General features: G+C 35.3%; 1 protein-coding gene across 5 annotated transcripts in view; it reads left to right on the top strand.

The window, feature by feature from the left end:
- Nucleotides 1-17,705, top strand: part of CACNA2D3 (calcium voltage-gated channel auxiliary subunit alpha2delta 3) — a 472,558-nt gene that overhangs the window by 433,937 nt on the left and 20,916 nt on the right. For 3 of the 5 annotated variants that reach the window (XM_075432892.1, XM_075432891.1, XM_075432893.1), the window contains 4 exons: nucleotides 2,608-2,678; nucleotides 11,756-11,831; nucleotides 15,509-15,561; nucleotides 17,165-17,220. In XM_075432892.1, coding sequence (XP_075289007.1) covers nucleotides 2,608-2,678; nucleotides 11,756-11,831; nucleotides 15,509-15,561; nucleotides 17,165-17,220 — 256 coding nt within the window. Of the gene's footprint in view, nucleotides 1-2,607; nucleotides 2,679-6,916; nucleotides 6,963-10,234; nucleotides 10,281-11,755; nucleotides 11,832-15,508; nucleotides 15,562-17,164; nucleotides 17,221-17,705 lie in introns of those variants that run through there. The other 2 variants (XM_075432894.1, XR_012765257.1) reach the window with 2 other exon arrangements.

The following is a 17,705-nucleotide window of genomic DNA, read 5'->3' as shown; positions in this document are numbered from 1 at the left end:
TATGTGTTGGGATTGTCAATAGGAATGTCCACACTTTTACTTAGCCCTCAGGCTAATTAAATTTGTTATGACTAGGTTGGTTACCGGTAAACAGCTATTGGAAAGAGCTCTGGATGACTTGGAAGAGTGACAGGAGAGGAGATAAAAAACTCAAAGTGAATGGCAAAAAAGAAGCCAAACTGAGCATTTTGCTTTTAAATTAAAAGCTTGAATTATTGCAACATTAAATCTGACACTTCTGGAAGTAAAAAGATGGAGATATTTTTCACCTTTGCATAGTGCAAAAGTAATTCTACCTTTCCTTGTGATCCCTGTCTCCCTTGCTCCATTTTGGTTGAGACTTTGAAAGGTCTATTAGCACGTACGAAACAAGGGAAATACAATTTTTCTGAAACTGTGATCCTTCCAATGTGTACTAGAACATTAACTGTTAAGCATGCTGTACTGTCATGCAATAGTCATTCTTCATGATACATCCTCTTATGTGCAAAGCTGAGCACTGAAATCAATTATTTTGTTTTACTTCCTTAAATTTATTGCTTCCATCCCTGTAGAATGTCAATGATGTTATGAATATCATTCTAGGATATACCCAAAAAGTGACATGAACTAAAAATGTAACATTGCTTAAATATCAGCTGCACTATGTTAGAAGCAGCTGTTTGGGGTTTTTTTCGCTTGTATCTATCAAATCTGTATTTTCTACTTAGTGGAGCAATGACCTAAGAAAAACACTCATTTTGGAATAATTTTTATATGTTCAAAACGTTTTTGTCGCATTATTCCCCCTGTTGTTGTTATTCTCTGGCACTTAGTTGCGACTCGTGTAACTGATTTGCTAGTTGATAGTGGGCTACAGCCAATACATGTGATTCAGAAGAGATTTTTTCCTTTGGTAGGTTACCTGATACCGTTACATATTCCTGTGAAGAATATAGTGAGGACAACTGTTGGACCAGACAGAGCTAGGCTAGAAATGTGTTATGATCTCATTTTTTAGTTACAGCTGCCTGAGATGGACAATAAAGTTGTCTCTGTGTTTATATAATGTTACAATAAGATATTGATAATTACAATAATATGTGTTTATTTTTTTATGTGTGTGTATGTATACACTCTATATTTATTGTGAATAGAGGAGGGGTAAGGAAGTGGGATGACGCATTATCTGTTGCTCACCTGTCTGGGGTTGCTTCAGCACTGTTTTTCTGCATACTTCCTAAAAATGACCTGAACTGCCCAAAGAATCTTGTTCAAGGGCAGCATAATTCTTCATCTGAATTGCAAGTAAATCCGAATATATTCAGAAATAATTATAATATGGGTGTTACTGCTTTGGAGGAGAACTAGCGTTTACAAATGGAGCTTTTGTGGAGAGAACTGTCGCTGAGCTATCTTTATAAGACTGAAGCACAACTTGATAAATCAGGTTTATTACTGTCTAAGGTTATACTAGTCATTTATGGTTTGGGCTTTTTGACATTGACTGCCTCTCCAACAGTGAGGATAATCTTTCTTCATCAGTCAGCTAGGGCTATTGAAGCTAGTATTTTTAGTTATATAAGCTACAAATGTTCCCCTTGTTTCTAGGAGACTTAACACACCCGCATGTTTTGGAAAATGTTCCAAGTTTCCCCTGAGTGAAAAAAAAAGGCAATACTTGCATTTTAGGTGGAGGAATGCCTTTTTTTGGCTGGGGCTGTAACTTTTCTGCTTGCACACTCCCAGGTGCATACTTGAGGTCAGCTAAGTTCCTTGTAATGGAATTGGGGTTTAGTTCATGCAAAACCTATGGAATCCATGCAATTTGAGAGTGTAGTGCCCTTTCCCCCCCATAAATTGTGGGATTTCTCCCTTTAAACAATGCAGAGAACATACCAAATCCTTCTGGGAGTTCAGGCTCTAAAATAAAAAAATGTCGTCCCAAACTAGAAAAATGCTGTACATGTAAGATTTTCGACTGTCATGTGAATGGCTGTGGATGGTGGAGTCACTTCCATATTACATACCAAATTCATAACATTAATGTTTGTTTTCTCAACAGAGATTTATTTTTATTAGTCCATATCTACTGAACAAGGACAAAATGAGTAATTCATTAGGCTGAGTGGTTTTAAGTATGAAATGACTCTGAAAGGAGTTAAAATTTATAGGATTGATGAAATGTACTGTTCCAGCTCCTTAAACAGGTCATGCAGGAATTATAAACAATGCTTTTGAATGACTGTTTATGAAATCCTCTCACAACCTGTTTATATCTTTTTTGAGTAACATTTTAATCACAAGGGCTTGTGATCAGATTAGTGTGTTTTCTTTACAAGCTTTAGGGTTGGATGGCTTTTATTTCTGACATTAGATGTTGTATAATGTACCTCAATATATTGTTTAAGCTCTCACATCTGCTCAGGGGTAGTAATGTAATCTATATGACTTGCCATGACTGTGAATTCCTCTTCAGTTTGTATGTAGCAGTAGTCCTGAAAACCTATCTATGTAACTGTCAAAGCCACTCATGTCAGATCCTAGAATATGCCAGTTTAAATTGCATCCAGCATTGGTTTGCATTTGTCTACACTTCTGGTAATTTCTTGCATTTTCCCCTTATAGACTGGCTACTTTTTTGGGGAGGTTGAAGGAGCTGTGATGAACAAGTTACTAACAATGGGGTCCTTTAAGAGGTATGAATTAACTCAACTTTCTATCTCTTAAAAGAATGTTGTAACAACAAAATGAAATAAAGTAAACCCGAAGTCGTGTAAAAGAAGGCCAAGACTGGCAATGTGGCTGGATTCTCATCTATACCTCTTTTACATATGAGTATAACTCTATGCCATGAACATTGAATGTTAAAGTATTGGAGACAGCCTACAGTGAGGTCCTTGTTAAAAGGATGATTTATTTGACTACGGTGCTAAAACTGTGTGCCTCTTCTCTTCCCATTATGCTCAAGGGGAAAAGGGATTGGGCCATATCTACTACTGAACAGTTTTAAATGGTTGTAAAGCAAATTGTTGATGCAACATTAAACATTTTGACCTGTGAAAAGTTGGAGATTGCTCAAACTAGCCAGTGCAAAATGCCCTACTGTTAAAGGGAGAGAACGTTGTGCTGGTAATTCATTTTCACTCACGTGCTAACTGAACTTTGAACGTTCTTGTGACTGTTGACCTGGTCTTACTATCATGACAATAAAAACTAATAGTGATTTTATGTGTTGTCCTTTGAAATAAATTATGCATCCTGGGGAGGTAAGAAAGAACTTTTCCCTTTAACCTGTGACTCAACACTGGAGTCTTCATGGCTTTCACATGGTCTAAGAACTGTTCCTTAATCCTTTGTCCTCTTACAGCATGAGAGAAGTGCTGATCATATATATTATGCTTTTCCCTTTTATTTTCCTGTGCATTTCTAGTATTAAAAAAAAGACACATCACTAATCTCATCAACCACTGAATTTAGTTATTACTTGTGAGGGTGTATACAGACGCTCTCAAAACACATGGTTTGTGTGCTTACTTGGTAAACCAGCTCTCAAGGGCAGAAAGCTTTCCGTGCTGCCTCTGTGCATTATAGCTGAATACCACTCCCCATAAATGACTGACCTGAAATGGAAAGATCTAGCATTCATTGAATGATCCCAAATCCTAGTTTTCTGAGGGTGGCAACCTTTTTGTTTTTAGCACTACATTCTTAACAAATGTTGTAAAAGGAAGTGAAGTAATACATATTTATAGATTGGGATCTATAATGAAAAGATTAGTTTATACAAGAGATGAAGCTTTTTTTTTTAGTGCAAGCAAAAACATACTGTCAAAATCAAGGGATAATGCTTTAATTTGTCCCAATATGGTTTTGTCCTGCCTAGCAAAGTATTTAAAACAGAATATCTACTGAACAATTGATAGTAGTAGGCACCGCCATTGAGAAAACAAAGACTGCATGGCTCAAGTATTCCATCTAAACTGCGGTGGGTGCCAATTGGGCGTGGATCATTGGCTTATGATTTTACTGGTCTTGAGCTTCGAGGGAGCTACAGATAATGAAGTCACTAGCTCAGTGCTACTGAGCTGCATGCAAAAGAAAATGTAAACACAGTGAGCTGATGATTTAAACACAATAAACTGGCCATTGCCAATCAATTAAAAATGGGGGAAAATCAAAGTGGTGTAATTGCACTAAATGAGCCACCTACTTTTCCTGCTGTACAGCAGATAGCTCTGTGCAACAACAAAAAAACCCCACAAAACAGTCTTAGAGCTGTGCTAGATGAGGCCTTTAAAATAAATTATTTTAGCAATATGAAGAAGAAATCTTTGCTGGCTCTCATGAAAAATGGTCAGGCACATTTACCATATTTTTAAGATTACTGATTTGTTTGGGCGGGGTCGTGTTTTGCTTTTCCAAAATTTATTTTATATGGGATAGGAAATAAAGAAAAAAAGCACTGAATAATGCAGTGGCAAAATCTATTACCATACCATTTCCCTGAGAGCACAACAATAGAGATATTGCATGCACTATACTTGTCATTGCTGCTCTTACCATGGAGACAAAATCAGAGAGCAAGCTCTGTTCTTTAGCCTTTTATTCTGATAATATCCAGAGCGATTCTTTCTTGCAATTTGCTGCTTCTATGGCATTTACCATTTAGCAAGTGAATTATATGGCTTCGCCCTGTTTGGTCTGGTCTTGCTCATTTTTCGTTTAGTTTAGAGGCAGGTGGTTCTGCAGTGCCTGATCTTTGTAAGATTAAACTAGAGCTTGCCAACATCCCCAGTAACCGTGGGGACGGGAGTCCTTTCTCGCTTTTGCACCAAGAACTGGAGTGGCAGTGCAGATACGTGCTGCCACCTTCCTGATTCTTGCCAGCTTTCAGGCTCTCCATCAACAAAAGTAATGAAATAACCCTTTGTGTGTTCTCTCAACTACCGCTAATTTGGAGGGATATAGAAGTCCTTTTTAAGTTTGAGCTGGAAGTGTTAAACAAAAGGGGGTTGTTTGCTGCTGACTATTTCTTTTCAAGCTGCAGCAGGATGAAATTCAATTTTTGTGTTCTCTGTTTATTTTTTAAAGTGAACTTAAATACCTCCTTCCCTCCTCAATTTCTTCAAACTCAGTACTTCCTTTGAATAATGTGTGTGTATGTATGTATGTATATTTTCTTAGTTTATGAATTTTATATTTAGGGAGAAAAGTTATATCAGTGCCTTCACAGCAACGTGACATGTTCTATGATTTCATTTAGCAAAATGATATTTATCTTATATCTAAGTATTGCACACAGTTAACTAATTTAAATATAATTTCAATTTATTATTAAATAAACTAGGACGTGCTTGTGGAAAAGTGTCTGCTTCACATAACTTAGAAAAAAGTTTCTTTATAATTTCCTCAGCACTTTGTTTATATAAAAACAGTGAAAAAATAGATTCAACTGCTCAAAGGAAGAAAATCTGAAAAAAGCACGTTAACATTAGAATAATTAAGGGCTACGGGGGCAAAGAGATCCCGAAAGAAATGAACTTAAATCTGTAAGAGAAAATTAAATATTCTTGACTTCAAAATACTTTCATCCTTTCCAGTAGGAGGAAAACCAAGCGATTCTATAAGACAAATAGGGAAGCAGCATCATTTGCTCTTAACAGTTGTGTTTCCACCAGGCATCCTCCTGGCCTCTGAAGAAGAATCTGTGCTTTGGTATTTAATCAGGTTGTGAGGATATTTGACTGAAATCGTGCACCCCGGAATTTCAGCTTTCCCAGATCCTAAGGCTCATGCTAATAAGTTCTTGTTGCTTTCAGAGCTCTTGTTCCTCAGTTTTCTTGCTCTGTTTCCTTATCTTTACTTACATGCTTCTTAGTAATGATGTATACTGTCTGTGCCCTTACGGCAAGGTACAGTCCAAATCCTTCACCTGTGTTCTCCACATGCATGCACATGAAGGCAGACTTTCATCTGTCTGTAAGCAAAACCTAACAAATGTTTTGCCTCCAGGTTATAAGATTATAAAAAAATTCAGAACTCTTTACTAAGCTATTTAGAAAGAGCAGACTATTCTTAAAGCCAAATCATGAAAACAGTAACTAGATGCTCATCAAGAGGATATTAATTTCCACTGAGGAAGCACAGCCTCCAAATGAAGGATATTCTACTGTTTAATTTAGGCCACTCCTTCTTATTTGAGCATTCATTTTAATAAGATATTCTTAAATTTTTTGTGAAGGTGTTAAATGGACAATTATGTTTAAAAATTGTGTTTATTTTCTTGTGGATTTTTAGTCATTGATTTGGCCTTCTGTTAATTTGGCAGTGTTTCTGAATGTAGATGTATACTTTGGAGAAGATCAGTGGTAGACTGAATGAACAATTCAAATTTGAGTTAGTGGATTTGGTATTGGACAAATGCAACTGTGATTTAGCAGTTCTACAATGTAGCAGTTCTCATTTTATAAAAAATTTCTGTCTTTATTGATGATTTATTGAACAAAAGAAAAAGTAAGCTCAAAATATATGCCATGTTTGTGGCATAAATACCACAAAAAATAGTCAGGTAGATAAATAGGCAGTTTTTGTATGGGCAGGCAGAAGACATTCAAGGTAGGAAAATGAGCAGACTATTTCCAATAACCATCTTCTATATTAGCTGGCGTGTGCACTGCAGAGGATGTATGAGGCCTGCACCCTTAATCTTCAATTTCTAAATGAATAATATGTAATTGTACGGCCATGAAGAATGACATTCCATTTTCAACAAAGAAATACCTGTCAGAAAGGCAGACTGATACAGCAGACTGTCTAGTACAGGTTTACAAGTAGATACAGAAGAACCAAACAATATCTGTCACTTCCCTCTTGTCGTTACCAACAAGAAGAGCCTTGTTCTGATTTTTTTTTTTTTTTTTTTTGCATTTACCAGATGTGCATCTGGTACCTGTGCTCTGAAACTCCCGCACTGCTGTGTGGTATGTTTTCTGCTCGTATTTTGTCTATGTGACATCTAAAATTAATGTCTTAAAACTGGGTTTGGGCGTAGTTAGAGTTTATGTCTCTGTAAATATTACCACTAATTTAATATAGTGTATCAGTGTATGGGAATCATTTTACCCACTTAAGGAGAAACCCAGGCATGTGTGCCATGTAAATAAGTTGTTATTCTGTATGCTGGAAATACAGGTTCAGTTGTAGTTTTTACACATTATGTTTTCAAGCACCTTGGCAAGTGGCAATAGCTGACCAACAAAGGCAAAGATATGTGATGACAAATTTGTTTTGTCAAAATGCTGTAATTTATACTTATGCTTTTCATTGATTGTCTTGGTGGTGAAAGGTATTAGTCTGACAGCTTCTGAACACTAATAATCTGTCTGTTAATAGAAGTGGGAGACCCAGAAGAGCAAGACTTGAGATTTCTGACAGTGTCCTGCTACATCCCCACAAGGACCCTCTCTAGACTTTAGAAACTAGTTAACTCATCACACCATTCAACTGTCCCTCCTTCCCCTCTTTGCAAGAATGCCTGACAGACTGTGAGTCTTGTGTCTGAGTTAATGAACATCCTTCCACCATGAGAGAGCTGTAGTCACCATGAATTTTTATGTAGACTACTGAGTAAAGCATAGTGTCAATAATTAGGGCTTCCTGTATCATTAGCTTCTTATGCTTGGTTTTTGGAGCAGCTCCTTTGTTTTTTTTTTAATGGACTTGACATTTACTTCCATGGTAAGAAGCTTATTATTCTTTCACATAATATGAAAATCCCCAAATGTTGAACTGGTGACAAAACATTTGAAATTTTATGTATTAAAGATCTTTCAGCTGTTATAATTGTCAGTGATGGTATTTTACACTACTGAGTAGAAATCCATAGGTGTGCTGAAAATCTAGCAGAGACCAATAGAGTACATTTGTTAATATAGCCTGTGCTGCTGGTAGGTCTTAGAAGTTTAATTTTCTTGAACCAGATTATTATTCAATTTTAAGTACTTTGCAAAGTACAAGACTGGAATTTACTGTATCAGGAAATTGACAATAAAAAGGTTTTCACTAAAATGTATTTGGCCCCTGAAGTTATACGCAAGGGAGGTGCACGTTTAGATTTTGTTGTTTTCCTTTAGGTAAAGATGATTGCACATAGTCCGTGTTTGTCCTGTGACTGGTGCTGAAAACAATTGCTCTGTAGATTTCAGTGACCAGGTGTGGAAATATGGGCAGTTAACAGCATGGTGGTGTCTGAAAGTCTCAAGCACATTATCCGTAGCAACAGCAAAAATGTCCTGTGAGATGCTGTAATACATAGCATGGACCTGGGCATATAGATGGACTTAAAATTAGATCGTGGGAAGCAGGCAATTATGTTCACTAACTATAGTCAGTTGAAAAGGATACAGTTGGCTGCAAATGGTTATTTAAAACTGAAATAGAATCACTTCAAAAAGGGTAAGCTGGAAACTTTATGCAACAGTGACTTAAGTCTGTCTGGGTGAGAAGAAAGCTTATTTTCTAAAAATCTCAGAAAGATATTAGCTAGAAAATAACACTCTGGAAATGACACCTGAACACAGAAGCACACAATGTCTCAGGCCACTCTTTTGACTACAAATACTATAATGCCTTTATAAGGAATAGGGCTGTGGAAGGCTTTTACCTTCCTATTACATTTACAAGCATAGAAATAAAACAAAACTGGATTTGAATTTGTGAATGCCTTGGAATCCTTTTATACTGAGCTTTAATGTTATTCATAGTGACAGAGAGTCCAGAATTGATTCAGTATGATACAGTATTCACATTTCAGCGTGGTTATGGGCTTAATCCACTGATCTTTGAAGTGTATTGCAAAATTCCTGTTTGTTTTCAGTGTGGAAGAATTGGGTCCTTTAAGATCGTTTGGCAATAATGCTGCCGCTGGTATTTTTTGCACGTCCTGTGTTATAGTTGTTTGAATCATCTTTATAAACTTTTAGATAGATGTTGAACCTGCTTGATTTGAAATTTAATGAGATGGGCATACATTGTTCAAAAACCAGAACTCATTCCAGGCTTTGGTTAAGAAATCTATGTCTGCCATGTAGCTTTCTAAGGATTTGCTCCTTGTGGTTTTTTGACCTGGATACACTATGTGTTTTCTCGTTTGTTCCTGAACCAGAATCTTCATACTGGAAACATATACAAATGTATTTACTAAAACTAAACTCTTTGCAATATCATCCACAGATGATATTCAAGCATTTCCAAACAATATTTCTGCAGTGTTCCACAATGATTTTGAGGTTGTTTATTATAACTCTTCTCTTCTGCCGTCACTCTAAAGTTTAGTATTTCTTTCCCTGTTAAATGAAGGGGTTTTTTACTACATACATTTTAATATTTTTGTTCCTCTTGCTTGTAATACAATCTTAGCTTGTTGTATACTCCCTACAATACAATAAGACAGTCTACAATAAAATATAATGTAGCATGTTGGGACGCAATATTAATTATATTTCTGATTATTTGTGTAAGTACGTATTTAAATTTTCTAATGACTTTTTATCTTTGAGCATTTAAAGAGACTATTACATCTATTACAATGTAATAATTACAGAATAAATGTAATATAAGAACAAATATTGGGGGTGGAAAGGCTTTTTCCAATATTTGAAGTGAAATTCAAATTGTAACGGATATTTCACATGACACAATATAATAGTATTTGATTAACACTTCTGATCAGAATAATGAAGTCCACAGGCTGATGAAGTTCTGGTGTATGAAAGTGAAAGTTGAGTATTTGATTGTGCTTTCAAACACCAAACAAATGGTCACCAAACTTATTATACTGAAAAACCCTTTTACAAAGACTAAAGACAAAACTGAATGCTATTCTACTTGTAACACTAGGTATTGAATGAAGCAGGATGGGACCATTTCATCCATATAGAATTCCTTGACTACTCTGCAGAGAGCACATTAACATCTGTAAGCTGCCCTTGTCTGCACTTGTCGCTTGCCGCGATCACTAGGAGTTCCAAGTGGACATGCAACATGGTCCTTGGATCTAGAGGAATAAAATAGTCAAGTCAACCAGGACTAGAAAAGCTGAGCTGTAGAGATTACCTTACAAGGGCTGGATTCTGACCATGGTTAAAGGGGGGAAAAAATAAAGGAAACAACAAAGCTAGGGAAAGTGGTGTATTACTGCATGCCACACAGGCAGCACAGCTTACACCATGTACTGCTCTGTTTGTCTTGGCAGATCTGTGTGCGCGGATCTGGCTGTGGGCGTGATTCTGCCAGATATGGTCAGTGTTCAACTTACACCCATGTTTAGGTCTCTAGTTATACGTTTGTCTACCATGTGCCTCTCTCTGCCAGTCCACAAAACAATGGCTTCCTAGCCATTTCTATTCTGAATATAAGATAAAATTACTAAAGTAAGCAGTATGACCATGTACTAATTGTTTAGTTGAAGCTGCGAGATCCAATGTATTAGATATTTTGCCTGTAAGCCAAAAAGAAAATATAGGCATGAGAAAGAAGCTTTTAGTGATGGTTGCTGTCACAAAATTAGATCAGAAAAATTATATATGGTTTCTACCACAATGGATGATGACATTTTATTGGTACGGGTTGCAAAGTTTCATGGCATGCAGTGCAGAATGCCTCATGGTGATGCTGAATGCATTTCATGACCTGTTTTTGGCAGCTTCTGGGACATCCTTTCTGTAGGCGAATTTGTGTGCTCTCTTTTCCTCTTCACTTAGAAGCAAGGCACACATTGCAAAACATTGAAGTCCCATCTCATACATCTATAAATCATCTATGTCCAATTGTGTTCCTCTGTCCCTCCGATGATGCAAAAGTCAAATGGATATGTACAAATAATACTAGTAACTTTTATATATTTACGCTTGTTGCAACTTATCAGCTAAAGATTCTTTACATCTGCTATAGATGTTAAATGCTTTTTATGTGGATGGATATAGTTAATTAATTGTTCTATGGACAGACAGATTTAGAGAAATAATCACAATTCCATATGCTATCTCTGAGTTCTGGATTTTACATTTAGATCTCTGAAGTGTATCAATGATGAGTAACATCACCAGCATAAAGAAATTTCTCTGTTTACTATGCATCTGAGGAGGCTTCTAGCATATGTTGATTACAGCAGGTACTTGACATGGAAAATTTTGCCCTCATGAAAAGAAGCAAAAGTAAACCCATCCTGCTTCAATTATCTGGACTGTGAATACACTGAAGTTTTGCCTCTCTCTTCTTTGGAAGAAACACGTTTTTACAAATCAGTTGTGCGCTGAGAACTGTAGAAATGTCTTTTTCCTTTAGTGGAGTTCAGGCGTGGTCTGTTATGCAGAGCCCCTCAAATGCATAGCTTCTTTCACTTTCTGGGGCTAAATGTGTTGATCTCAGTCCAGAACCAATTGTTTAAGCATCATGTTGAATGTGTATTCTCTTCCTCCTCGTATTGTTTATGTCATTGTGTGTTACACTGTATGTGTATCTTCCCTGGTTTCTCCCAGCTATGCTTTTGCTTTGTTCTGTAGTCTGATGAAATATTTACAGAGTTTTCACAGTGTTTCTTACCTTTATTCTCCTTTGTGTAACCTGTATTTTAATGATCCCTTTCCGTCTTTTCCCTGCTGCTGTTACAATTTTTATTTTCCTGTTTACTTTGTGGGCAGACTGTTCATATCATCATTTTTATTCTACTGTGTTTTCTTATTTTAGTCAAGCAGTTTTCTGTTCTTCTCTGTAGAATTACACTTTATGACTACCAGGCCATGTGTAGAACAAACAAAGAGAGTAGCGACAGTGCCCATAGCTTACTGGACGTAAGTATAGTAAATTTTCTGAGCACCTTTCCATGCAATCATCAAAGATAATTGTTGCAAATATCTCATGGCCGTTGTAAGCCCATTGTTTTTATTTGGAATGTTTACAGCTCTTGCGTTTATCCTCCTGCATACAAGGAATGGTTCATTATAAACAAATGCAAAGTGTTAAGCATTTTCGAGTTCACATACTTACACAATCATTTTTAATGCTGGGCTGCCATTTCTGAGGTTCTGTCAGAATGTTCTTTGCACCACATGAATCTTCCTTCTTAGGACTTTGTAAATTTGGCAACAGATTGTGCTTTATTTGGGGGACTAGAATCACATATGCCTTTTCTGTGTGTAAACACCTACAAGAATGCAGAAATATAATGCAAATTAAAAATTGATTTTTTTTTAATATGAAAGGATTGGTTCATTGGCAAGGCATGAAAGTCAGTGACATTATCACATTTTTTTTCATTAATATTTAAAGTTGATGTCGTTTAAAGTAGAATTTCCATGCATCTAAACCCTTGTCTTGCAATCAGATCTGAATACAAACCCTGTCCCTCTGCAAGACCTGATTAGAGTCAAGCTGGGTCTTGCAAGGGCAATACTTCCTTGTTGCTAAATCATGTATCTAGATAATAACCCCAAGGGTATTTTATAATTGTGTATATGTTTTTACTTATTACTGTAATAATCTATCAGAACTGATAAGGTATTAGATAAAGTATAGGTTTTGTATATTAGAAAGGACCTTTTTAACAAATATATTGCAGTATCAGCATGAAAAATTCTTATATAAAGACAGAAGCAAAACACTTTTGCAATTTTACCAGTCTGGAAAAGTTATCTGATAGGTTTTTTAAATGCACAGGGATATAGCTAGAAAAAATAAGCCTACACATAGTTAAGCTATTGAGTAAATATCAAAGTTCTGGAAACTTCCAAATATCTATATGTAGTTTCTATGGTTTAATAATCATGTGCATTTTGGGACATTTCAATTTACATATATATGACACTTTGTTTTTCAAATCTTGCAGATTTGGATTTACTGCACTTACCAGTCTGTTATCCGCTAAAGCCTGAACCTGAAAAAATACTATCTTGACATAATAAGTATGAGGCTGTACAATGAGACTTAAATTATCAGTGAACTAGAACAGGATGCTGTGAATCACATTTGCATGAAAAAATTTAGAATATATTACAACTCTTAGCAACAACCTTCCATCCCAAGGCTTGGGGCTTCATCTCAGTCTGCCTAAGCACCCAGCATGTAGAGCTGAAGTATTTCTCTCTTACGAGTGGGCTTTAATCCAAGAGATTTTCACTATTCTAATTTTTGTCCAGGCAGAGAAAAAACTCTGCAACTGTTGTGGATACACTGAGACATGGCGAGCATGTTCTTTCTTTATTTTTTTAAAGGTAGCCAAACTCTTCTTTAAACCTCAAGTGAGTTTTTGTGATATTCAGCGTGAAAGATGGGCAGAGCTTTAATCATTTTATTATTTTCCAGTTGATTCAGTCACTTCTAATAACCATGACTACCAAGAAAGCATAAAGAGAATTTGCATTAAAAACAACTAGGACTAGATTCCTCAAAAGTATTTTTTTATTCCTGGTTTTATGCCCAGTTTTGTACCTATAGATCAGATTATTAGGCAGTATTCAGTACAGTTTCTACATAAGCAAAATGTTTGTTAACAAACATTTATCCTTCCTTTCAACAATTATGGTATTACAAATACAGGAATAGATACAGGGCCAAGATGGAGACCCTTTAAAAAGTTCGTATTTTAAACAGCGTAGGAGTGGAGCACAGGCATCAAAGACTGTATGACTGCTAAAGGATCTGTCACAGCATTCTGCCAAAGTTGTGGAAAGGAGGTGTCAGGGCTGGAAGCCCTCTTTCTATCATAGCTTTTTAGGCTGTGGGACTAAAGTGATAAATTAAGGACGGACTAGATTTATAGATCTTCTGGTCCTTTTCTTTACCAGTATAGGATTTCTTCTTAAAGAATATCCAGATACTTTGTTATTTACCATATTTTCTTGTTTAAATTTATTCAAATCCTAGATAACTCTCCACAGAATCACTTTGTTGCAAATATACCAGTGCCACAGAGTCACCCAGCTCAATTCCTTTGGCTCTCAGCGATGGTTTAGATACGCAGAGAGAATAAAACTCTTGCAGTTTTTGAAGGAACAGTCTTGGAGTGAAAAAGGTTGTCTTAGTAAAATCACATTTAAAGAGAATGCATTTATATCAATGTAATGAAATATTTTTCCGCTAAAATGTCAAAACAAATTATTTTGCTTATTTTCTATTCACATTATTGAATTTTTTTCAGATATAGTAAGTTTAAAAATTTTATTTTAGTTCTCATTAAAATAGTTTTATACATAGTATATTTTACATTAAATATGTATTGTTCATAAATTATAATAAATAGATTATTTTACGCTAAATTATTTGGAATTATAAAAACAAAAATATGCAACAAAGTTAATTACTTGGGTGTGAAATTTCAGGTTTTCTGATTTGGAAGTAAAATAAATAAGATGTCCCACAGGCTGCAATTTTGTTTTTGTTTCATCTCTAGGAAAGACTTGTAGCTTTTTATCTTTTCCTCTAAGCCAGTCCTTAGTAGGAGAAAATCTTTACTGTCTCGGGCATTATGCATTCTGCTGACTTGCTGTTTCAGCCTGTCATGCCGCCGACTGACACTGGTTCCTTGGCTCTGTGAGTTATCAGCCCTGTGCAGAGATACTCTTTGTGGTCTCTGAAAACTTTGCCAGTTACTGCTGTGCAAAAAGGCACTGCTTCAGTCAGGTGCAGATTCAGGATGGTTAAACATGAATTTAGATATCTGAGTAATGCTCTTAAAGTGGTATGACTTCTTACATGTGCTAAAATACTCTGTTGATATGGAATCTAATAAATTTGCAAAATTTTATGCAACTGGGAGACCCTAGCACAAATGAGTGACACAAGGATAGATTCCTTTTCAGCTTTATGGAAACTGATGTTTCTGCCTGAGATTCTTTCATAAAAGAGTAATCCTATTGACATTATTTTCAGAAATAAAATATTGAAAACGTAGTAGAAGTACTGTCAACACAGGAATTTCAAATTATTTGCTGTATTTGTTATGATCCAGAAAAACAGAGGGAGGAGGGAAGAATCTTAAAAACTCCTTAACATGCTTACAACTGGGCCTTCAGTATGACACAGATAACTTCATTTAGGTAAATTGAAACCTCAGAAGCTTTTTCTAGCCTAATTAGACTGAGATAATGGATAGAGACTTACATTATAGAGAGGCAAGTCTGTGAATTGCAGCCTAAGAAAAGCTCATATTATCTAACAGAGCTGCTCCTCCAGCAATAGCCTGGGAAATAGGAACCCCTAGAGGTTAAATATTTAAGAATCATTTGCAAAAACCTTCCTTTTCGAACTGATAATCTGTGTATATGGCCAACCACAATAAAAGGAAATTTCATTACTGTGTATTTTGATATTCAATATGATACTTGCTTCTTCATAATAAAAAGTTACTATTCTTTTTCTCATGCTACCCATGCATTTGAATATCCATAACATAGTCTTTACATGAAGAATTCAGTTAAGAAATAAATACTCCATGTTTTGCTTTTTTATTAAATGAGTTGCTTCTCTTCAGCCTTATAATGCCTTCTTTGCTGCAGTAAAATGGATTATGACTGAGCTTGTCTTGTAAGTAAATTTTATCAAGAACTTAATGAATATTTGTATGAATGAATGAATATTTTTGCTTTTGAATACTTACTGAATATTTGTACTTTTTGCCTTTTACATACATTGTGCTGCTTCTGTGATGTGATTTTAAATATATTTGTTAGTATTTGTTATTTTTTTGCTTTCCAATTTTGCATCATTAAAATCTGAGAAAAAATTTTGGCCATATGAATACACAGTTGCACTTTTTGCATTATTCATGGTCTTCACTTATATCCATATGTCTTTGCTTAGGAAGTCTAGCAGATCACAATGTACAAACCAATTTTATTATTGTGGTTGCTGTTAAATTTTACGTAAATGTCTGGCTGTTTGTAATGCTGCTTGGGTGGGCTGTTGTCAATATAGCAAGCTGTTGTAATGATTCACTGTTTTGTTTGTCACTTCACGAATTTCTGTAAGATGGACCTTCTACAGTATATGCCAGATACTCTGGATGTTGCTTAATTTTTTTACCTGGCCTAATTCTCCTAACATTTCAAGTTAATACATAATGAGCATTGCCCTTAAGAGAGATTGCCTAAGAAATCACAGAAAATATCATATGGAGAAGAGGAAGCCTTTAAATGTATCTTGTAGTATTAAACTGTATCTTTTTATTATGGTTCTTATCAGAGGGCAGAGTTGCAGATTTAAGTAAATTTTATCTTTATTGAAATAGAACTAATTTTTTCTTGCAGTCATTTTGTTTTGATGATAAATTATATGAGTTTTCATCAACGTTTGGAATAAGAGTTGAGAATTAACTGAATGACTATTGCCAGAGGGCAGAGGTTGATGTTAAATGCAGCTTTCGGAGTAAATATCAGGGAAAGAAATAATGTTAAAATGAGACTATGATGCTGTAATAGCTTCAGAAATTTCCAGAAACTTTCTGTGTTTAGAAGTATTGTAGTTTTGTGTCCATCTGATAAACTGGATGTTGGCTTCACAGTCTTTACATTTACAATAACCAATAGACTGACACATTTCAGACCATTCTTCAAAGTAAATTGCAGTATGATTTTGTGGGAAAATGCATTCTCTACACGTCTGGTTAGAGTTGATTAGACACTAGTTAATCAGTCTTTTCTGCTCCTAGAAATAGATTAATTTTATTATTTTAGTTCCATAATTAATACAAGAAAGAATTTAATGTGTACTTCTGTACTGTACTCAGGACAGTTATAATCCTGTGCTGTTTTACTAGAGAGTCAAAATACCCTACATAATGAAGAAATAATGCTCAATAGGGTTCAGCAGCAAAAAAACTGTATGTTGCCATGCACTGAGAATTTTAATGGACGCTTCAAATAAGATCAATAATCAAAATTAATAATAGGTACATCTATTATTTATTGATGGGGTTACTTTCAGAATAAATTCTCAGTGGTAAGATACACCTCGGTGAAAATATGAGAATAGCAGTAGTTGATAATCCCAGAGTTATGCTAGTAAAGTGACTAGCTGTGTCCTGTGTTACCTTTTATTTAAAATAGGATTAATAGTATCAAACTACTGCCAGTTTAGTGTTCTGAAAACATTCTGTGGGATAATATGAAAACTGTAATGATTTATTTAGGTTCCTTGTGGAATTTAATGTATGCAGTTGGTGGCACTCTGATCTAACAGCAAAAGGTAAGTGTATTTTTTTTTTCCTGGACATAATGACAGAAGAGGCTAGGTTAAAATGGATTTTTTAAATTCAGATGTGTGTAAAATATTTTAGATTAAATAATAGACATCTGGTAGCATTAGTTTGTCTCCCATGTCAGCATCCTCTTCTTTGTTAATGTTTCCCAAAACACAAGATAATTGAAAGCTTCTATGAATAACCACAAACTTCTTGTGTGTACTCTAGGAATGCAGTACACTACTGTAATGGAAAAGTTAAAATAATAGATAGTGATTAAATGTGCTTTTTTAAAATGTTTTTTTTCATTCCAAAACAGTCTTTGTGAATTATACTAGCTTGGGTTTATTGTGCTGGAAAATGCCACTTCAACAAAAATCTGCAGGACGATGGTCATCTCACTGTAATTTCATATGACAATTATTTTTAAGGCTTAAGATAGTAAATTTTATGCTTTTATTTTTAAACAAGACTGGCTAAAACTGTGTTT

This window comes from Opisthocomus hoazin, chromosome 11 (assembly GCF_030867145.1).
Source record: "Opisthocomus hoazin isolate bOpiHoa1 chromosome 11, bOpiHoa1.hap1, whole genome shotgun sequence".
Taxonomy (NCBI): Eukaryota; Metazoa; Chordata; class Aves; order Opisthocomiformes; family Opisthocomidae; genus Opisthocomus; species Opisthocomus hoazin.
The sequence above is the reverse complement of the archived record's forward strand: the minus strand, read 5'-3'. Positions and strand labels throughout refer to the sequence as shown.